Raw genomic sequence first — 21,790 nt, 5'->3', positions numbered from 1 at the left:
GGGGAAAAAAGTGTTGTGCAGGGTGAGTTCTGGCCTGTGAGCATGGGTAGCAGGCTTAGCATTTGACATGAGCTCAAACTTGTGCTTTCAGTGTCTTTGCGTTGGATCAAGCTGCCTCCAGTGTGGACAAACAGCGGAGACCACGTGAGAGAGGTGCCCTACATGAGGTACGGGCACTCCGCAGTGCTCATCGATGACATCGTCTACATATGGGGTGGTCGCAATGACACCGAGGGAGCCTGCAATGTGCTCTATGCCTTCGATGTCAGTAAGTTCCAGCTTCTCACTCTTCCTGCTCTTGATGAGACCTTGTCTCTGCCCCACTACACTGCTCCCCAGCTTGTTTTCCTGCCCTCCGTCTCTCTACAAAGTGACAGCCTGGAGGAAATGGTGCAAATGGGGAACTGGTGTTGCTGGCTGTTTCAGCTGGTTTAGAAAGGGAGCAGGGTGGCCAGTGAGTCTGCACACTTGACTCTCTGTGAAAGCCTTTGAACAGAGATTACTGAGCTTGTCTGACAGTCAAACTGGTTTTAGTTTTTCTGTCAGTGTTGTATTCTCTCTCTGACAGTAGCTATTGAAGCCTCCTCTCTGTGTGATGTGTTTTGCCTTAACTGTGGCCGAAGGTTGCAGTGAGGAGTGGCTAGAGCTCTTGAGGATTGTGGTCCCTCTCATGGGTGGTTGGTCATTCTAAAAGCATAAAAGATAGTCAGGAATAAAACACAGTAGTAGTCAGGGACAGGGTGGAAAAATATAGGAAGGCATAAGTCAAGTTAGATAAACCTGAAAGATGAAGGCTTAGAGCCTTTTGGTTGGCTTCTCTGCAGTTGCTGGACTTGCAAGGAAACTGCTTGCTTCAGTGCTTGCTTATGGGTTCCCTTCTTCACTGGGAAGTATCTCACAGCTTGGAGCTGCTCTCTAGGCACAGGGTTTCTCCTTTCCACGACACATGCAGCTGGGAAGCCACCAGTAAACCTCTGCCTACGCAGAGGCCTTGTAGTGGGAGCCACCTTGCCACCCTGCCAAATCCAGCACTTTAGCATCAAGTGAAAATTAGAGGAAAGGCCAGAGCTCACCCTGATGTGACCCCTCTGCAGCTGTCTGTACGCGCTGTGCCTGTCCCCTGCCAGTCCCGGGAAGTGAGGCTGGCAGTTGCAGTCCCGTGTCTGCAGTGAGTTCCACTGGAGGAGAAACATCAGGCCGGATAGAATCATAGAACAGTTTGGGTTGGAAAGGACCCTTACAGGTCATCCAGTCCAATCCCCCTGCAGGGGCAGGGTTATCTTATACTCTATCAGGTTTCTCAGAGCCCCATCCAACCTGGCCTTGAATGTTTCCAGGGATGGGGCCCTCCACCACCTCACTGGGCAACCTCTCACAGCAAAACGCTTCTTAAGATCAGTCATCTGAATCTCTCCTCTTTCAGCTTAAAACCAGTCCCCCTTGTACTATCCCTGCACTCCCTGATAAAGAGCCCCTCCCCAGCTTTCCTGTAGCGCCCTTTCAGTACTGAAAGGTTGCTATAAGGTCTCCCCCAAGCCTTCTTTTCTCTAGGTTGAATAAGCCCAACTATCTCAGCCGGTCCTCATATGGGACATGCTCCAACCCTTGGATCACCTTTCTGGCCTCTTCTGGACCCATTCCAACAGCTCCATGTCCTTGTGCTGAGATAAAATCCTCACTGAAGCAATTTTGTCCCCTGGGGTGCTAAGCAGATCACAAGTCCGAGGTCTTGTCCATCTCTCATTTGATGTGTTGTGCTTGGGTGAGCTCTTGCTGCTACCATGTGACTGGGCTTGGAAGCAGCCCTGTGAAGGAAAGGAACCCGATAGCCACTGTGGCTTTCTCCCTAGAGGCTGCCCGGGGGTTCTGTTGACCTTGCAGGACCCTTTGTGTGGTTCCAGCTGGAGGTTGATAGCTGTGGCTGCAGGCCAAGCTCAGAGGAGTTATCTTTGTGAAGAATGTTGCTTTAGCTCATACGTTACCGCTTCCTGAAATAAGCACTGCTCTTGGCAGCTCATGGCAGTTAGGTGGGGTGGGGGAATGTCTCCTGCTGCCTGGAAGCTTATCTGTGTCTCTCCAGGCTCTTGGGACAGGTGCCTGTGCTTGGCAGGGAGTTGCTGGCGTGGCTCCATGTTGCCCTGGCATGGAGAACAGCTCTGGCTGGGTTTAAGGTCCTCCTCTAAATCAAGCCAGTTCCTGGAGCGTGTGGGCTGGGGTGCAGTGCAAAGGGAACTGTGAGAGGTGGAGAGTAAGGAAGGCTCCCTGTGAAAAAGGGTTGAGAATGTAACAAGAGGAGCAGATAAGATAGGGAGAGTAGCTCTGCAGAGGTGTCCAGTGTGTGCAGAGGAGCTCTGTTGACATGGAGAGCTTGGGTTAAGTGACTTCTGCCTGGATTTGAGAGCACTCTTTTTCCTCAGTCAATTAGTTGGCATCTCCACATGGTGAGCAGCCACTTAGCACCATCCCTTCATTGTAATTGAAACTGTAAATGCGGAGCTGATAAGTGACTCATAAGGAGGCTTTGCAGGAGATTCAACACAAGTACCATTGCTCAAGCAGCACTATGCTACTCACAACTAAAACGTGAGCTGTTTGTTGGATTGGGCAGAGGCAGCGGCTGTGCCCAGAAGCCAAGAACTCTGCTCTGTGGAGGCTCAGGGAGAAGCCTGCAGCCCCTCTGGAGAAGCAGGTGCTGTGTGTGAGAGACAGAAGGATTTCTGTTTTAGAAGTTAAGAGCTTTCTCATCCCAACACCTACTGCATTTTCTTGATTCCTGTTTTGTTTCAGACACGCACAAGTGGTTCACACCAAAGGTGTCTGGAATGGTCCCAGGAGCCAGAGATGGGCACTCGGCTTGTGTCTTGGCAAAGAGCATGTTCATCTTTGGAGGCTACGAACAGCTGGTGAGTACTCTCTGTAGCTGTTGTTTGGCGAGCCCTTGGGAAAGAGGGTGTTCTTACCCCAGGGTGTTGGTAGAGGTGGGATACAGGGACATATTTGTATCCACAGGCACTTTCATTTTATAACTGAGCAAAGTTAAGGCTTTAATTACCCATTTATGCTTATGGTTTTGTGGAGAAGATGGTTGGGAAAGTAGGCCTAAAATATTGGTCATAGAATCACGGAGTCATTAAGGTTGGAAAAGACCTCTAAGCTCATCCAGTGCAACCGTCAGCCCAACACCACCGTGCCTAGTAAACCATGTCCTGAAGTGCCACATCCGCATGCTTTTTGAACCCCTCCAGGGATGGAGACTCCACCACTTCCCTGGGCAGTGTCTACCAATGCTTCACCACTCTTCCAGTAGAGAAATATTTCCTGATTTCCAGTCTAAACCTCCCTTGAGGCCATTTCCTCTCATCCTATTGCTTGTTACTTGGATTTTTATTTTTTATTTTCCCAAAACATAGAGATATAGAGAGCTAAAGATATAAATATTTTTATATAGAGATTTTTTTTCTGTCTCATTTCTCAGCCAAATTTAGGTAGATAAATACATAATTTTTTAAGTAAGTATATATTGCTCTACATTTATTTTAATGTGGCTGAGAAATGAGACAGAAAAATCACTTCCTAATGTCTGTAGTGTTGCTGTGAGGTTTTGTCCTTATCTGGTGCATGTTCCCTATATTCTGTACCTGCTCCCACATCTTGCTCATCCCCTCCAGCACACGCTTGCTTGCTTTCCCACTTGGAATACCTTGAGCTGAAGGCCATCCTGCACAGTGTCAACGTGCTTAATGCTCCTCTGAGCAAATCCCTGTGCTCTGATATTAAGAAGTGGGTAAATAGCATTCCAGCCTATCACCAGGCTCCAGAAAAGCAGTGCAAAGTCACTTGTGTTTATTTGGGGCTCTGTTACGGCACTGCCTGGGTTATTCCTCCTCTCCTAAGGACAATAGCATGCCAAAGCCATGATCTTGATTACAGCAGCCGGAGCAGTTGAAACGTGGCTTTTGAACCAAAGCCAAACAAGCCTGTAGCTGTCTTGCTGCTGTCTCCCCTGCCCGGAGGAGCTGGAGTCTGTGCTGTTCCTGTGAACGCAAGCTCCTCCAGGCAGCTGGATGCAGAGTTTTGTGGGACCCTCAGGGCCCCAAGTGTATTTGCTTCTGGATGTTTAGCTTCCTGGAAGTAATCTCAGCTTCTGCCTCTCATCAGGTGGCCTTAGCAGAGCCAGCTTGGCTGTCCCGTTACTGCCACTTTCTTCTGCTGCTACGTGGGGCAGAGGCAGAGTTCTGCTGTGAATGTACATGTTGCATGCAGGGCTGGTGGGGGGCAGGAACAGGGGCCGGAGAAAGGAGAAAGCTGCAGGCCGACAAAGGACAACTTCGAGGAGAAATAGGCTTTGCCTTCCTCCTAAGTGATAAATATTCTGTCTACACGAACATTTTGGAGCAAGCACCATGTCTTTTAGGAAGTCCTGGCTCCAAAGGGATGCTCCAGGTCTGTAGGTCCGTTCTGGAGCCATATGTGACCAGGCTTCTCAGTCTCTTTGTGACCAGGCTGCCCTGCTGTCTTCCAGGCTGACTGCTTTTCCAACGATATCCATAAACTGGACACCACAAACATGATGTGGACTTTGATCTCTGCCAAGGTCAGTGCCTGCTTTTCACTCTGGTGTGTGGAAGAAGTCTCGTACCTGCTGTTCTCTGGGACAGCTGCCCTTACGTGTCTCACAGCCTCTGTCTGTTGCAGCTGGGATCATGGAATCATAGACTGGTTTGGGTTGGAAGGAACTTTAAACATCATCCAGTTCCCACCCCCGTGCGATGGGCAGGGACACCTCCCACTGGGTCAAGCTGCTCAAAGTCTTATCCAGCTTGGCCTTGAACACCTCCAGGGACAGGGCATCCGTGACCTGTGCCAGTCCCTCATTACTCTCATGGGAAAACATTTTTAACTAGGATCTCATCTAAATCTGCCCTCTTTCACCTTAAAACCATTCACCATCATCCTATCCCTGCGTTCCCTGATGAAAAGCCCTCTCCCCAGCTTTCCTGTAGCCCCTTTCAGTACTGGTAGGCTTTTATGAGGTCTTCCCAGAGCCTTCTCTTCTTCAGGGTGAACAACCCCAACTCTCTCAGCCTCACAGGGACAGGATCTGCAGGAGAGGAAGTTCTGCAGGAGAAGGCAGTCCTCCCTGCTTCCCCATCGAGATGTGTTGTCTGTAATCTGCATTCCTTCTCTTGTTCTGTTTTCTCTGTCCCTGCAGGGTACACCGGCTCGTTGGAGAGACTTCCATTCAGCTACCATTATCGGAACGAAGATGTACGTGTTTGGTGGCAGAGCTGATCGTTTTGGGCCATTTCATTCCAACAATGAGATCTACTGTAACCGCATTAAAGTATTTGATACAGAAACAAACTCCTGGTTGGACTCTCCTCCAACTCCGGTGCTGCCTGAAGGCCGGCGGAGCCATTCGGCATGTGAGTGTGGGTCTGCCGAGAGAGGAAAGGTCTGCCTGCCCTGGCGGGGGTGGCTGCTCTGCTGGGTGGAGATGTGGCTTAGCAAGGGTTGCATGAATCCTCGCTTCTGTGGAAAGCTCCTGCCCACCAGAAAGCCTTGCACGCAAAGGTGGTGTGAGCGAAGGTGGATAATCGGCACCGCGTTGCTGTGTGTTTGACATCGGGACAGGGAGCTGTAGGGCTCTGCCCTGGGCGCACACTGATGCCTCTGCTTGCTCCCCACAGTCAGCTACAACGGGGAACTCTATGTGTTTGGTGGCTACAATGCACGCCTGAACAGACACTTCCACGACCTCTGGAAATTCAATCCAGGTATTTATGCTTTTAACCTGTTGTAGTGATAGTGCTCAAGTGCTCGTGTTGTCCAACATACGGGTCCGTTACCTGGTATGCAATAAGCCAATAACTGCATCACAGAGAGACATTAGGTTTGCGCAAATCCCGGGTGCTTGGAGCTTTTCCCTCAAACCAAAGCACATCTTGAGGGGTTTGTCACCTTCATTTATACACAAAGTTACACAAAGTCATACATTATTCATCAAACAGGTAATCCCATATTTACATGTAATTGTAACAAATGCCAAGTCATTCCTTGCACCTTCTGCGCATGCTCCGGGGGATCTTTAGGGATTCCTGGTGGTCATCACTCTAAAAATTACCTGCCAAGTTCACCCATCAGTTGACTCCTCCTGATCTCCTCCCAATTATTGGCAGTATTTCTAAACTGCTGGCTTGGAATTTTCTTAATTTAATTAAGGGTCCAGCTCCCCATCCAGAAGTCATGCTAATAAATCACACTATTATCTAACCATGCAGCTGAACAAACCTTAATCCCCTACCACTACAATTACAGAAGATCATCATTATAGAGACCCATCCTGTGTGAGTCTTCTGCCTGTCTGATGGTCTTAAGATATTAAAAATATCATGGGCTATTTCCAGTACTCAGACAAGTGTATGCTCTGAGGGCTAGGAGCCTGCCTGGGGAACAATGGCTCTTCTGACAGCACAGACAGGAGCCTGGCGCCATGCTTGGGGCCCCTGTTCCTCCTCAGGCTGTCCCCAGATCTCAGTTTGAAAGTGGAGGAGGAATTGTTGCTGGAAGACACAGCCAATCAAAGGTGGTTGGCAAGACTTTGTCTTCTTCTTAAACATGCAGAAGTGTTGGCAGAAAAGAAGATATGGGGAGAAACAGTGGGGTTAGGGGAGCCAGAGACCGTAACTGGGGAAAACATTCAGCCTGAGCTGCACGATCGCCGTATCGCACTCTCTTGACACCAGATCAAGCTGTGCAGGGGTGGTTCTTCAGCTTAGTACCCAGAGTGTCAGTCAACTATGAGCAGCTGCAGAGTCCAGATCAAGCTGTGCAACAGCAGGGGTGATTCTTCAGCTCGTACCCTTCAGTCTACTGTGACCTGGTCTGGGGCCCTCATGCACTTTCAACAGTCCATTAGAGTGATTTTGTTTGCTAATTATGCTGCGCATAATGAAGTTACCTGAGAGCCGCCAACTTGCTGCTCCCCAGGCTGATCTGTGAACTAGAGTGAGAGGTCCTGAGGGTTTCAGAGCTGTGCATTAGTGGTTAATCGCCTCCCAGCATCCTCACCACAGAGAGCCAGGCTGCTGTCTTCACCTGGTTCAGTTCCCTGTGCTTCCCTCCCACAACCAGGCTGTCCTAGCAGTCTCCACTCTGCGAGGATGCTCTGCATTCACAGTGGCTGCCAGCAGACGGAGCTGGTTCCTGGGTCTCCCTCTAGATCTGGAGCACAGCAGGGAAAGGAGGCTGCCTGCCTGCTCCTGGAGCTCTGCCCTGTACTGCCTGTAAGGTCCAACCTGCTGCCCTGGCAGCACGTGGGTCCTGCCGCTCAGGCTTTGCAAGTGAAAGGCCTCGACCTGCAGTTCCCATCTCAACAGGCCGAGCACCAGGGCTGTGCCTGGCATCTAAGCGACAATTCCATAGCAACCTCATAGAATGCATCCTTTTGCTGCTAGCCAGGAGACGAGGTCGACAGGGAGGGCAGATGTTGGCTAGTTGGTGTCTGTGGGGCAGTGGGTTTTGCTGTGATCTGTAAATCCATAACTTGCTTATACCTGGGTCTTGGCCAGGCTCTTGTGACAAGCTGGTGCTCTCTTTTCCACTCCATAGTTTCTCTTTCTTGGAGGAAGATCGAGCCCAAGGGGAAAGGCCCGTGTCCTCGACGCCGGCAGTGCTGCTGCAGAGTAGGGGACAAAATCATTCTCTTTGGAGGCACCAGGTGAGTAGTGGGGTGTCTCTGTGGGAGGGTTTGCCTTTCCCAGCAGCACAGTGTGCCTCCACACTCTGCTCCGTGCTGTAGTCAGATCCACTTGGAGGCAACTGTCTCTCTGCTCTACAAGTGTAAGGAATCATGTAGATCAGGGCTTCTCCAGGATAACGTTATAGCAGTCTCCCAGTACTTAAAGGGGGTACAGGAAAGCTGGGTGGGGGCTCTTTATCAGGGAGTGCAGGGATAGGACAAGGGGGAATGGTTTTAAGCTGGAAGAGGGGAGATTTAGATGAGATCTTAGGAAGAAATGTTTTCCTGTCAGGGTGGTGAGGCACGGATACAATTGCCCGGAGAAGTGGTGACTGCCCCATTCCTGGAGATGTTCAAGGCCAGGTTGGATGAGGCTTTGAGCAACCTGGTCTAGTGGAAGGTGTCCCAGCCCATGGCAGGTAGTTGAACTGGATGATCTGTCCATCTACCTTACACATTTAAGGAATCGCATAGATCAGGGCTTCTCCAACGAGATCTTATAGCAGCCTTAAGGTCCCTTCCAACCAAAACTATTTTATAATTCCATGATTCTCTGGAAAAAGGCCAAGGACGAAGGAGGTTGAAAATGTTGTGGCACCTGATAAAGCAGCTGATAACAATCCTTCTTGTACGGGTAGAGACAGAATAACATGCTGTGGAGAAGGGGTTGTGCAGTGGTTAAGGTTTCTGTGAAGAGGTGGTGGGGAAGGGGGTACGAGATCCTGCCATCGGAAGGACAAGTGTCCTTGTCTGCTGTGCTGTGACAGGCCTCTGACTGACTCATCCTCCCCTGCTTTTCCCACCAGAGTTTGTTTCTTTCGTTGGCAAGAACGGTGCCTGCCACGCTGCAGTGGGGTGTTGGCTCAGCAGGGAGCTGTTTGGGGAGCCCATACACATGATAAGACAACTTTCCCTTCTGTGCCAATGTTCCTTAGAGAAGTTTCCATTCACAAAAGGGACCCGATGTTAAGGATTTAGCTGTCAAACACTGGAAGTGATACTGTCAGGGTGCAGGGCAGCTGGATGTGGCCAAGAGCCTTAACAGCTGCTAAAAGAAAGGAAGTGGCCCATCACCAGGACATGCTCTATGCTGTCCGCAATGACAGATTGCAGCACCGAAGCATGGGCCCATTTGCCAGCATCTATCTTGCAGAGACATCTGAAATGCCTTCAGCCCTCTACCTCAGTCATAAAGCTTTGGGGCTTTCTCTGGGGCCCTGGAGGTGGCTTTTTGGGGGTGTTTCTGAGGACAGGCTAGGGCAGAGGACAAGGCAGGGCAGGTTCTGACCATCCCAGTGTGTGCTGGAGTGAAAGCCTGCAGGCTTCAGGAGTGCTGGGGGCTGTACCTCTCCGCAGGGTGTCCGTGCGTGTGTCAGGGAACGCTTTTGCTTGTGCAAACAAATTTGATACCAGCCTTTTGGAGTTTGGTCCAACTCTGCCAGGCACTTTGTCTTCTCCACCAAATGACTTCGGTGTTCACTCTGTTCCTTAATCCAAACTCAATCCCAATGCAGGCTCATCAGCACTAGTTTGGGATAGGAAGAGCTGCTGGCAGCCAGGAATGCAGCCTGCTTGGACTGGAGGGAGGATCTTGCAGGCTAGGAAGGGGGAGATGGGGGTAGGGACTGTGCCGGCTTCCTGTAACAGTTATCAGGTGTATTCTGGAGCTGCTTGGTGAGATAAGAAGTTTTCCAGGAAGTCGTTGTAATGGAGAACTCCCTGTGGTCTGCCTCCTGACCTGTGCTCCCCTCACCAGGATGAGGGAGGGGGAATACACGTGGGGGATCCGGCACAGCTCCTTGGAGGGGGAGACGGCGGGCTCAGCTCGCTGGGCAGGCAAAACGCCTTTGTGTCCTGCCTTCTCTGACAGAATCCATGTACACTGCAGGCTGTTCAAGAGGCACTTCTGCAGGGTGCCTGCTCCTGTGGCATCCAAGTGCTGAGTTCTTTTTGTGGTCCTATACAGAGCCTGATCATTTTCCCCCAGCTGTGGTCTCTCTCTGTGGCCAGCAGCAGTCCCATCGCTTGTGTCCCATTTAAGTGACCAAGTCACGTAGCACTAAGCTCAGTGGTCCTGTTAGCTGCATTGTGGTTGTGGCCCTGGCCTGGTTTCCTCCCAAACTAGCACTTCAGCACAGAGAGACCATCACAAGGGAGAGTGAGAGGGAATGCTGTAAAACAAGAACAGATGTTGATCCAGCCTTGGCTTGAGGCTGTTTTCCCTAACAAGGCTTAGAAATGCTTGACTCTGGTGAGAGAGCAAGGGCTGTCCCTGGGTGCTTGGTGCTGGGCCCAAGAGCATTCACCAACATCCTGAGCTGCTGGGCTTCTGGAATAAGCAGTCCTGCTGGGCTCTGGCAAAGGGGTCCTGCACCCTCCTGTCTGGGAGTTGTGGCTCTCCTGGTCTTGAACTCCAGGCTTTCCCTTGCTGCTTGCAGTTTGGTAATTAAAACCACCAGCGTGGTGCCTGCTGGCTTTCCTTTCAAAGATAAGGGATGGTCTAGGGCTTCCTGTGACGTGGATGTGAGATTAGATTGTGGTGCAGTGAGCACAGAGGGGTGGAATTAAAGGGGCTGTTGCCTGTATCCGGGCAGACGGAACCCGTCAGCGACAGGTCGGGGTGCCAGCAGCGAGCTGGTGCTGGGGTTCTGGGAACCCAGAGGGGACAGACTCTGTCTCATGTCCCATGAGAGGTGACAGTGGGTCACTGGTGGGAAGTGAGTGACACGGTGGTGAGAAGTCACTGCATGAGGTACCAGCTGAGCAGTAACAATGCTGAATTGCCTTGTTGCAAACCAAAGGAGGATTTAAAACCATTTTTCCTGTCCTTCCCTTCCGATTTCTCCAACCGGGAGTGCTTTCCCCTGGTCCAAGCATAGGCTGCTCTCTTTGCCTGGCCCAGGCCTGTTTATCACACAAAGAGTGGGACGGATGCTTGTGCAAGCATGCCTGCCTTCAGGAGCCGCTATCACATCCCTTCTCCAGCTTGCTCAGAGCCATCCTCAGCCTCGTCCCAGGGCTCAGCCATGCCCCCCTCCGAGTGGAGCTCCTTGAAGGATCATATCCACTGAAATTACTGAGCAAATGAAGCCCTGAAATAAACCTCAGCTGCAGCTGTTTGCCAGCACCCCCCTCATGCCCTGAGGGTGGGTGCCACTGTTCTGGGGGATTGCTCAGGTTGGAAAGCAGTTTGGGAAGTATCTGGGGAAGGAGGAGTGTGGAACCAGCCACAATGGTTCAAGAGAGGCTGGGCAGTGTACAGAAGGGAAAGGGGATGTTCCCTGCAGTGTGGGACCTGTGTTTGGAGGTGCAGCAAAGTGAGGGGCAGGTAAGGGGAGGCTTGTTGCTGGAGTCACCGGGTCATGTGTGAGGAGAAGGCAGCTCCTTCATTCCCCATTTGCAGAGGAGATGGTGGGTGTTCCTGGCCCCTTGCTCTGCACAGCTCTGCCTGCTCTGTGGAGAGCTGGAAGAGTGGTGGCTTTGGGCGCTGCTGGGGGAAGCAGAGGGACAGGAGGGATCAGAGAGCACCTGTATAGGACAGGCAGGCCAGGGACAGTCCTGGACTTGCTCAGCCCTCGAGATGCCCAGGGGACTGTAACTGGCGTACAAGCGTTTTGGCACTGACTGAAACACTTTGTTTCTGCAGCCCATCTCCGGAGGAGGGAATGGGTGATGAATTCGACCTGATGGATCACTCGGATCTCTACATCCTCGACTTCAGTACGTGAATCCTGCACCTCTCGCCAGGTGCCCCGTGTTCAGGCCCTGCTGTGAAGCACCATTCTGTGTCCTACATGGTTCTCGGAGCCAGGCTGCTGTCCAGCTGGTTTATTTGGCTTAAGGCAAGCCAAACAGAAGTGCAGCTGTGCCTGCAGGCCTGATCTGGGCTTGTGACTCTTCACACACTCCTTCACACTCAGGGAAGTGGAGGGAGCGCATAAAACCGCTCCAGCCTGTCCCTGTTGTGCCCCCTGCCACGTCCCTCAGAGGGATGGCTGAGGCACTCTGCTGTGTTCCGTGCAGCACGAATTGCACAATGCCGGGCCCCCTGTAGCGTCCAGACGAGGTTTGCTGTGCCTAACTGTCCTCTTTCTGCAGGCCCCAGCCTAAAGACGCTGTGCAAGCTGGCAGTGATTCAGTACAGCCTGGACCAGTCCTGCCTTCCCCACGACATCAGGTACTGCGCGCCTGGCTAGGAGGTCACCCCATGGGTGCTCCCTGTCCCTGGGCTACCCGGGGCAGCTTTGGGACAGGCTGGGCTGGAGACCCTGGCTGAGGCTGGTGTGCAGCAGTGCTGCTCCAGTCCTGGGCGCTGTGTCTGATCTCTCAGTGTATCGCATTGGTGTATTCCAGATGGGAGCTCTCGGCCATGACAACGAACAGCACCATCAGCCGCCCCATCGCCTCCTCCCAGGGCTGATGCCGTCTCATCCCTCCACCTCCCCGCCCTCGCCCCACCACACACCGACCTCTTGCTCCACCACCTGCATGAGTTTTTAGCCCTTTCAAGCAAGGAACGAGTGAGCTCAGTTTGTTTCGCCTCAGCCAGGCCTCCCTCTGCCCTTGGGCAGCACAAGTGTGCAAGTAGAGCTGGGGCTGCTGGGGAAGAAATTGGCTCACCCCAGCAGCACAACTGTGAACTCTCCTCCTTGCCGATGGCTCTGGTGTCTCCTGCCTTCCTTCCCCTTGCCTGTGGAGCTGCAGCCATGCTGACCTGGTCCCCAGCCACTTTCCAAGGGCCTGAATTGACTCCTTACCACCAGCCATGGCTCCGGGATTGGCCTTGGGCTACGAACTGTTCCTGCGCTGCCTGGAGAGAGCAGGGACCTCCATGCCTGCGTCTGCCAGCACTGACCAGCTTCCTGGCACTGGATAGCAGGCTCCAGCCCTGAGCCGAGCCTGACGCGGGGGCCTGGGCCCAGCTGGACCCTCTGCCCGGCTCCTGTCGTAAAACAGCAGCTGGGGGGGAGTTTCATAAATGCTGAGGCAGAGGTGGTTTCTGCTGCTCCATGTGTCCCCTAGCTGGCAAACTCGGGGGAGAGGAGCCTTGCCTGGGGTGGGAAAAAGGGAGCTGGGCACTTGCCCCGAGCTGTGCTGGCCTGCAGGAGGGCGGGGAGGAAGGTGGTGCATGGATTCTGGGCTGTGCTGCCTCGGAACGATGGGCACAGGGCAGGACTGCTGTGCGGGCGCCCTGCAGCTCCCTGACCTGGGAAGGGAGGCAGAGGGAAAGCTCGGGCAGCATTCCTGGGAGGCACGGAGGGCTGTGCCCAAGCCGCTTCCTGTGGAGGTGAGGTGTCTGATGTGAAGAGGGCTCAAGTGGCAACTTGGCTAATGCAGGGAAAGCTAGGGAAGTGCTCGGGGTGCTCCCTTGGATGCCAGAGTCACAGAAGCCAAGAGATGGTGGCGGCTGCGTGCCGGCAACCGGTGGCAGAAATCCCAGGCCATCTCCCCTGCCCTGAGGGCAGGCACATAGCCAGTGTCGAACGCTGTTCATCCAGCATCACAGGGCTGCAGAGGTGGCTGGGCCCCTCAGCCCCTGTGAGAGGTGGCCACTGTGGGTGTCATGGGGCAGCCTAAAATGGCATGAAAGCAGAAGGCACCACAGTTGTGACAAGAGCTTGTTCTTCATGTCCTGGCAGCTCCAGGCTGCAGGCGGCAACAAGCACCAGCAGCTGGGCTGGGGCCTGCAGGGAGCCTGAGTGTGCTTAGAGTGGTCCCCAGCTCACTGCGAGGGACGGGTGGGCATCTCCCAGCCATCATCCAGTTGTTCCAATTCCCCTGCTCAGCTAACTGCCTTGGCCACAGGCTCGCTCTCAAGCCGTGCCATGAAATGCTGGAGTGTTTCACCGCAGCATCCCGTTTCCCAGCACTGAAGCACCAAGCTCACTGTCCTGGTAGGGGAGCAGGCACCAGGAAACACTCGGGCTCACTGCAGTGGACAGCGTGGTGCTGAGCACAGAGGCTCCCTAAGGTGTTCCTGGTTCCTTCCATGAATTCTCCCTCGCTGAGGAGAATCACAAGCTCCAGAACACAATGTGGAGAGAGGCTCTAGAAAGGCTCAGCATCCCACACCAGCTGCCTCTGCAAACCTGTGGTGGGGAAGAAGCCTCTCCGGGAAGAAAATCAACTCACTGGGGAGAGGCTGATGGGCACCCCATTCCCCTTCAAGGGTTGAGGGGTGCTGGGCCCTAACCTCCCCCAGCCAGGACCTTGCTGCAGTCCCATGGACAGGACACTGTTCACCACCCTGGTCTGGACATCCCCAGTGCGTTCTCTAGGTATGCCAGCACCCAGCTCGCTCACTGGTGACACTGGGGAGCAGGCACTGGGCGGGTGGACTGGCCACAGGCCTTCAGCACATCACAGCCGTGGGCTGGCAACAACCACGGGCCAGGAGCTGGGCGGATGTGTGTCCCACAGGGACATCATCACCCCCTCCTGAGCAGCCAGGTTTGCTTTAAAGACCCTGGTTTCCTTTTTATTGCTTCCCCTCTCAGATTGCATTGGCTGCGAGGGTTATTTTTAGAAGGCGGGCTGCTAAAAATAGCCCCGAGCTGTTTGGAGTTGCGTCACAGAGGTAACTCTCTCCTTCGTGCCCCTGCACCCCTGGAGGGTACAAAAGGAGGCCCGGAGCAGCAGGGTCAGCAGGTTCAGACACAGCCAGAGGCGACGGAGGCAGTGGATACACTGCCAGCTTCAGGCATCCCCACCAGCACCATGACCATCTTCTGCAGCCACTGCCACAGGCCGCTGCAGGCAGAGACCAGCTGCCTGCCCAGGGTGGACAAGCAGGCGCCCAGTGCATTGAAGCCGTTCCGGTGAGCTCCCCATGTCCCTCGCCCATGCGGCTGTGATGGCTGGAGAGTCCTGGGGCACCTTGTGTGGTGGCCCTCATGAGGAGCTGGCGCGTGGGGAGCAGGGGCGGGAGATTGGAGGGGCAGCGGGATCTAAGGCAGTTGGATTAAGGCAGATGTGATGGGCTGGGGCTCGCGTTCTGGCACTGGAGGTGGTTTTGGTCCTCGTGGGGTTCAGTGGGGGTGTCCTGTCACTCAGGCTCCCCCCACAAAAGAACAGATCATTGTCCAACCTGGCCCCAGTGAGAGGGACGATGGCCACACCAGCTGCATGTACCTCAGAGCCATGAGCACCTCTGCTTGTGTCCACGGTTCTGAACAGCTGCAGATGGATTCCATCTGCGCCAGCTGCTCCCATGCCAGCCTCAGCAGCAGCTGGCATGGGAGCTGAGCCTCTCTGGGAGAGCATCTCCACTCCCCGTCTCCAAGCGTGCAGCTCTCCCCATAATGGTGGGCAGGGCCTGCTGTCCCTTTCCCTCCCTGGACATCTCTCCAGATGGAGAGGTCAACCAAGAGTACTTTGCAGGTCAACCAAAGGTGCCTCCAAGGCTCGCCGGGACCAGATCAATGCGGAGCTGCAGGTGCTGCGCTCCCTGCTGCCCATCTCCGTGCGGGAGAAGGAGCGGTTGTCGTACCTCCACACCATGGCCCTCGTGTGCCTCCGGCTGCGGGGAGCTCAGCTCTTCCCTCCAGGTACAGTGACACATCTCTGCACGGGTCGCTGCTCCTGTCACAGGACAGCACTTCACCCCACACTCCTCCTGCAGACTCGACTCCTTATGCTGGACCAGTCCCTGGCGCAGAGCTGCTCTCCCTGCTGCCGGGGTTTCTGCTTGTGCTCTCAGCCGACGGCAAGCTGGTCTATATCTCAGAGAACGTGGCTCAGGTCTTGGGCCTCTCCATGGTAAGGCATTTGTGGTCGCTGTCTCCGCGCTTGTCCCTGTGCCATTATTTCCTGCACAGCACGCTGCCCCGGCTGACGACAGCCTGCAGCACCAGGGGCACGGCTCACCAGGGCCAGCAGCCTGCAACAGCAGCTCCTTCTTCATCAGGTGGAGCTGCTCTCCCAAGGGGACACAGTCTTTGACATCCTGGATGGGCAAGCGTGTGAGGAGGCTCGCAGGAAGCTCCTCCTTGCCCGGGAGGAGCCCGGCAGGGGTAAGGGAGGCCCTGGCTGGCATCGCACGGGTGCTGCCGCCCTGCTCTGGCCCTTCGTGGCTGCGGTCCGGGCGGCAGGGCCAGCCAGCCCAGCTGGGAGTGGAGCCAGGGAGCCCCTAACCTGCTCCGGCCATTTCGTTTCCCTGCAGAAGTCACCTTTGTCAGTGAGATGCGCACGTCCAAGGCCTTCCGGCTGCAGTACGGGGGGAATCGGGCAATGGCAGTGTGTGGGCGTTTCACGGCCCTGCACTGGCCACCTTCCCCCTCCAGCACAGCCTTCCTGGCTCTCTGCACGCCAGTCGCACAGTTCCCTGCAGACAGTGATGCTGGTTCCCAGGATGACCTAATCCAGAGCATGCACTTCCTAGACATGACGTTTTCCGATGTCACGGAGAGGTGAGGGGTGCTTGCTCATGCCACAGTCCCGGCTGTACCTCTCGGACAGCAAAGATCATTTCCCTTCACCAAGCCTGGACAGGCTGGACTCTGTGCAAGCAGAGACTCTCCCAGATGCTTCCCAAGCCTTTTCCCACCCTCCTTTACAACCCATTTCCATATCCTATGTTGGTTTGTTCCTCCACTGCACAACCTACTCCTTGGTGATGCGGCACAGACCCTGTGAAGCACTCAGTCCCCGCTCCCCTTGTCCCCAGTGTCACCTACCACCTCGGCTACCGCAGGGAGGAACTGATCGGTCAGTCCTGGTACAGCCTCCTGCATCCTGAGGACACGGAGCGAGCGGCTGCCCAGCACAGGGCTGTAGGTGAGTGCCAAATGGCCTTAGGAACACATGTGGCTGGCTATGCCCAAAACCTGCTATCCAGGGAAATAAAGTAGATATAGTCCAACTAAAGGGGGTGAAAGGGCAAAGCAGAGAATTGCTTACATGCCCTGTACGCTTTCCGTAAAATCAGAAGCAGCTCCCAATCTTGTGAACACTGGTGTCCTGCTTTGCCACAGCGCAGAGGGGAGGGATGACCCTATTTGGCCCCGGCTTTTAGAGAGGGGAGGGCTGCTACGGCCTTGACTCCGCAGCCACAGGCTGATTGCAGCCCCCACTGGGGCAGCCAGCCCCTCTGCACCCCGGCCACTGGGGCTGCTGGGTCCCCTCTGTGCCCTGGCCACTAAGGATGTCTCGCCCCTCTTCCCCCTGGCCACTAGGCGTGTCGTGCCTCTCCGCGCCCTGACCACAGCGGCCACCATTCCCCGCTCTGCCCTGGGCACTGGGGCTGCCGCGTCCCTCCGTGCCCTGCCCATCAACGAGGTTGACACCCTCTTCACCCCGGCCACCGGGGCCACCATCCCCTCCTGCGCCCCGGCCACCGGGGCTGCCCTGTCCTTCGGTTCCCCGGCCACTCGGGACGTTGTGCCCCTCTGCATCGGGGCCACCGGCGCCTGACGCCCGTCGCCTCCCGTGCGGCAGGTGCGGGGACCGGCGGGCCGGTCCCGGCTGTGCTGCGGGTGCTGCGCGGGGACCGGCGCTGGGTCTGGCTGCGGGTGCAGGCGCGGCGGGACGGCGGGGCCATCGCCTGCAGCAGCCGCTGCCTCAGGTGAGCGGCGCGGAGCCGGGAGGGGGCGGGGGGCGGCCGGGCTCTCCCCGCTCAGCCCCGGGCCCGGCCTCACCCCGTGCGCCCCGCAGGGACGAGGAGGCCGCGTTCCTGCTCGCCCGACAGCGCCGCCCCACGCCGCCGCCCGCGGCCCCGGGACGGGAGCTCCGCCTGCTGGCCGCGCAGCTCCGCGCCCTGGCCGACAGCCTCGCCCCGCCGCCCGCCGGGACCGGGACCGGGACCGGGACCGGGACCGGGACCGAGCACACCCCGCGCCGCGACGGCATCGCCGCCCTCCTCAGATAATAAACCGCCCTCAGCCTCCTCCCGCCTCTCAGTCACTGACGCGCCCGCCAATCAGCGTCTTGCCCCGCCCCCTGCGCGAGCGCCAGCCAATGAGCGCCTTGTTCTACCTGTCAGTCACTGACGCGCCAGCCAATAAACGCTTTTCCCCGCCCCCCGAGCGAGCGCCAGCCAATGAGCTCCCTGTCCCGCCCGTCGCTCACTGCTCGCGTTAGCCAATAAGAGCTTTCCCGCCCATCCCATTGTACACGCCCCTTCCGGTGCCCCTGAGGGAGCGGGGCGGGAAGATCCCCGCGCGTTCGTAGAGATGCGGGCGCCTCAGCGGAGCCGGGCCCGGGCCCGGGCCGGGGGGTCCTCGCTCCTCCCCGCCGACCCGGAGCAGGAGCGGCCCCTGGAGCCGGTGGAGAGTGACAGCGATGGCGGCGATAGCGACGATAGCGACGACAGCGGGAGCACCCCCCGCGCCGATGGGGTGGGGGCTGGCGGGAGCGGTGAGGCTGCGAGGAAAGGAGGGGCGAGCGGGGCCTCTTGGCCCAGGGAAAACGGGGGACACGGGGGATCCCAACTCTGGGCCCAGGGAAAGGGAGGAGAGCGGGGGATCAGGGTCTCTGGGCCCCGGGGAAGGAAAGGTGTGTGTGTGTTGAGGTTTCTGGGTCCAGGGAACGTGGGGGGAGGAGGGATCAGACCCAGAGAAAGGGGGCAGGGGGAGGGATCATGGCCTGGGGAAGGAAGGATGGGGGGAAGGAAAGGGGAGAGAGGAGAGAGCATCTCTGGGCGTGGGGAAAAGCAGGGATTATTGGAGTCTAGAGTCTCCGGGAAAAGGGGTGGGGGATCAGGATCTCAAGGCCGGGGGATGGAAGGGCTGGGGCCTCTAGGCCCGGAGAAAGGGGACTGAGGATTCTCCAGGAAAGAGGCAGGGGGAGTCTCTGTCCCGGCTCACTGGCATCCTGGCAGCACATCCCGTAGTGGGGCCGGGTGTCACTGCCTCCCCTGTGCTGAGATGTAAACGAGCAAACAGCTTGGTCCCTTGCCGTCATCCAGCTCCTTTGCTCTCCTGCTGTCCTCCTGCTGCTCGAGATAAGCTCGGGATCAATGGCAGAGTTTCAGTTTCAGCTGTCTGAGAGGTCTCGAGCAAAAACTTACACGGGCCCCTTTCCCGTTTTCTTAGTCACCTTCCTCATGTGTTGATCTCGCACATCTCCTCAAAGACAAATGCAGACAGACGGTTGCTTGGGAGGCCCTTGACAGGGCAGGGACAAAGGAAGGACCAGGTTGTGCACAGCTGGGGCAGCAGTGGTGCCGCTTGGGTCAACGTAGAATCATAGAATATTTGGGGTTGGAAGGGACCTTTAAAGATCATCTAGTCCAACACATCCAGGCAGGTGTTCTCATCTGCAACAGCATCGCTTCTTTGTCTTGATCAAGATGAGAATGAAAACCTTTTGGGAAATGTGTTAAAAGCCCCCGAAGGGAATTTCACATCAGTGTTTGATAAGCAGTATCTCCAAGTTCTGGACTTTATTGGTTTTCTGAGGACTCTGTGAACCCAAATATTGCGATTACTTTAAACTGCTGAGATGCTTGGCGCTTGGCTCCTGCCTGAACACAGGCACAGTTCTGGTCTGATTCCATGTTCTGAGCAGGCAAACAATGAGCTATTGCACAGGAGTGACGCTGGGGAAGAGGGGGAACCTGAGGGAGATCCGAAAGAGCAACAGAGTTGTCGTCTCTAAGAAGACAGGGAGCAAGGGCATTTGCTAGAGCCCAGGCAAGAAAGGAAATCAAATTCAGTGGGATAAGTAGTAAGGGTGCTCTTGGGATGCAGCACAATGCAGTAGTGCTGTGTGCGCGTTTCCTGATCTTTGTGTGGCGAGTTGGATATACAGTGTTCCCTTAACTCTCCTCTGAGGACCAGCATGTGTAGCCACAGCAGAGTTCCTGCGTGTTCAGAACAGGCAATGAGAGAACACTAGTTGAGGCAGTGCTTGGGTGTGCTCATTGTTTTCTGGATGTTGTGAGAGAGAAGGAGAAAGTCTGAGTTATTGTCAAGAGGAGGTGACTGAGGTGACAAGTTCGTGCTCTGAGCCATTGTGACTGACTTCATCTTGCTTCCTGAAACGGGAGGCAGATTAGGACAAGGCAGACGGATACCTTGGGAGGACCACGCTGGAGCTTGCTCGTGGCAGGACCTGTGACCCATGGAGAGGAGCCCAAGCTGGAGCAGGTTTGCTGGCAGGACTGGAGAAAAGCCAGCGTCACCCCAATCATCAAAAGGGGCGAGGAGTACCCAAGAAACCACAGGCAAGTCAGCCTCACCTCCACCCCTGGAAAGATGATGGAACAGCTTATTCTGGATGTCATCTCCGAGCATCTGGAAGAAAAGAAGGTTATCAGAAGTGGTCAGCATAGGTTCACCAAGGGGAAATCATGCTTAATAGCTTTCCACGATGCCTCAACTAACTGGGTAGCTGAGGGGAGAGTGGTGAATGTTGTCTACCTCAGCTTCAGCAAGGCTTTTGACACCGTCTCCCACAGCATCCTCATGGGTAAGCTTAGAAAGTGTGGGTTGGATGAGTAGGCAGAGGGGTGGATTGAGAACTGGCAGGATGGTGGAGCTCAGAGAGTTGGGATCAGCGGCACGGGGTCCAGTTAGCAGCCTGTGGACAGCAGCGTTCCTTGGGGTCAGTATTGGGCCAAGTCTTGTTCGTCTTTATCATTCCTTAAGGAGTGTTTTCTGAGTGCTGGCCCTGAGCACTCAGAGCTGTAAATCCAGAAAGAGTTGTTAGTAATATTTTTACACTGTGGTTGTAAGAAGCATTAAAGATCACTCTCAGTGATAGATATTTAAATGTAGCAATGCAGAATTCCAATGGAATATCTTGTGTATTCATCGGCGCTTTGGGTAGAACTGGTTTTGCTGTTTCTGGGATTGTTTTGTTGGCCTTCTCGTTGGCAGGCAGAGGAGAGAGGGAATATTTTATGAGACACAAGGTGTGAATAACACTGTGGGGAGCTCATGGCGGAGCTCAAATATGAAGCTACTTTTTCGTATTGGGGTTTGGTCCCTCCCCCAGTGAATCAGGCCATGAGCTGTTCCTGTTGCCAGTGAGGTGGTGAAGGTTGGATGGCTGGATTTCAATATTTCATAGGCCTCTGGGGTGCGGAAGAGGCACTGCCATGGGAATTGCTTCATTGTAGAATGAATCATAGCATGGTTTGGGTTGGAAGGGTCCTTAAAGCTCATCTGGTTCCAATCACCCTCCATGGGCAGGGACACCTTCCACTGGATCAGGTTGCTCAAAGCCCCATTGAACCTGGCCTTGAACACCTCCAGGGATGGGACATCCACGACTTCCCTGGGCAACCTATTCCAGTGCCTCATCACCCTCACCGTTAAGAACATCTTCCTAATGTCTAGTCTGAGTCTTCCCCCTGCAATTTAAAGCCATTCCCCCTCATCCTGTCACTACATGCTTTTGTAAAAAGTCCCTCCCCAGCTTTGTTGTGGGCCCCAGCTGAGCAGAGCTGTGGTGGATGTGCAGTGGGGAGAGGCTTAACAGACTCAACAGGCCACACACTTTTCCTGCACCTTCTGGCTGGTCTTATGGTGTGGGAGATGGAGTGATGCCCGTTTGAAGGTGGTGGGGCAGGAACAGGCGAAGAAATAGTCAGGGCTGAGATCTGACCCCTCAGAATTTGCAGTGCGGCCAGTATACAGGCCAGTGCAGAGTTAGTCCTGCTCTATATAACAGTTAAAACCTTGAACTGGTATTGTGTGCTGCTGAGTGGAGAGAGAGAGAAGCAAAGACACTCTGGGGAGAGGCTATTCTGGTGCTAAAGACTGCAGTGATTAATGAGAGAAAAGTCAAAGGCTGAGAGATGCAGTGGCTTCCCACTGCCGTGCAGCTGTATAGGCAGGGCACCACTGTGCTCATGTTGCTGTGTTGATCTCTGAGGCATCCCTCCTGGTGGAGCTCAGGCGTGGGAAGTACATTGAGAAGGTGCTGGGTTCAGGTGTGTCCTGTGCTCTCTTCCAGACCAATCTCACCTGTCTTTTGAGGAACTATTGCGGGCACAGAGCGATCCAAGAATGAGAGCGTGCAAGCAGGTGACTGCTGGGAAGAAGCCTGCAGGACATCTCAAAGCGACCGTGAAGCAGCCACAAGGCAAAAAAGGGTAAAGGGATT

The 21,790-nt window shown here is 55.1% G+C and overlaps 1 protein-coding gene across 1 annotated transcript in view; it reads left to right on the top strand.

The window, feature by feature from the left end:
* Positions 1-21,790, top strand: part of LOC138717754 (uncharacterized) — a 36,969-nt gene that overhangs the window by 10,626 nt on the left and 4,553 nt on the right. The window contains exons 3-23 of the mRNA XM_069851534.1: positions 92-268; positions 2,788-2,903; positions 4,523-4,594; positions 5,213-5,426; positions 5,691-5,777; positions 7,612-7,720; positions 11,388-11,461; positions 11,840-11,918; positions 12,095-12,158; positions 14,354-14,559; positions 15,092-15,288; positions 15,441-15,499; positions 15,648-15,753; positions 15,903-16,149; positions 16,407-16,516; positions 17,177-17,303; positions 17,393-17,588; positions 17,639-17,788; positions 17,909-18,094; positions 19,732-20,149; positions 21,641-21,779. Of these exons, the coding sequence (XP_069707635.1) occupies positions 92-268; positions 2,788-2,903; positions 4,523-4,594; positions 5,213-5,426; positions 5,691-5,777; positions 7,612-7,720; positions 11,388-11,461; positions 11,840-11,918; positions 12,095-12,158; positions 14,354-14,559; positions 15,092-15,288; positions 15,441-15,499; positions 15,648-15,753; positions 15,903-16,149; positions 16,407-16,516; positions 17,177-17,303; positions 17,393-17,588; positions 17,639-17,788; positions 17,909-18,094; positions 19,732-20,149; positions 21,641-21,779 (3,133 nt within the window). The remainder of the gene's footprint in view (positions 1-91; positions 269-2,787; positions 2,904-4,522; positions 4,595-5,212; positions 5,427-5,690; positions 5,778-7,611; positions 7,721-11,387; positions 11,462-11,839; positions 11,919-12,094; positions 12,159-14,353; positions 14,560-15,091; positions 15,289-15,440; positions 15,500-15,647; positions 15,754-15,902; positions 16,150-16,406; positions 16,517-17,176; positions 17,304-17,392; positions 17,589-17,638; positions 17,789-17,908; positions 18,095-19,731; positions 20,150-21,640; positions 21,780-21,790) is intronic.

The sequence above is a fragment of the Phaenicophaeus curvirostris genome, chromosome 2, assembly GCF_032191515.1.
Source record: "Phaenicophaeus curvirostris isolate KB17595 chromosome 2, BPBGC_Pcur_1.0, whole genome shotgun sequence".
Classification (NCBI taxonomy): Eukaryota; Metazoa; Chordata; class Aves; order Cuculiformes; family Cuculidae; genus Phaenicophaeus; species Phaenicophaeus curvirostris.
This window is presented reverse-complemented; position numbering and strand designations above follow the sequence as displayed.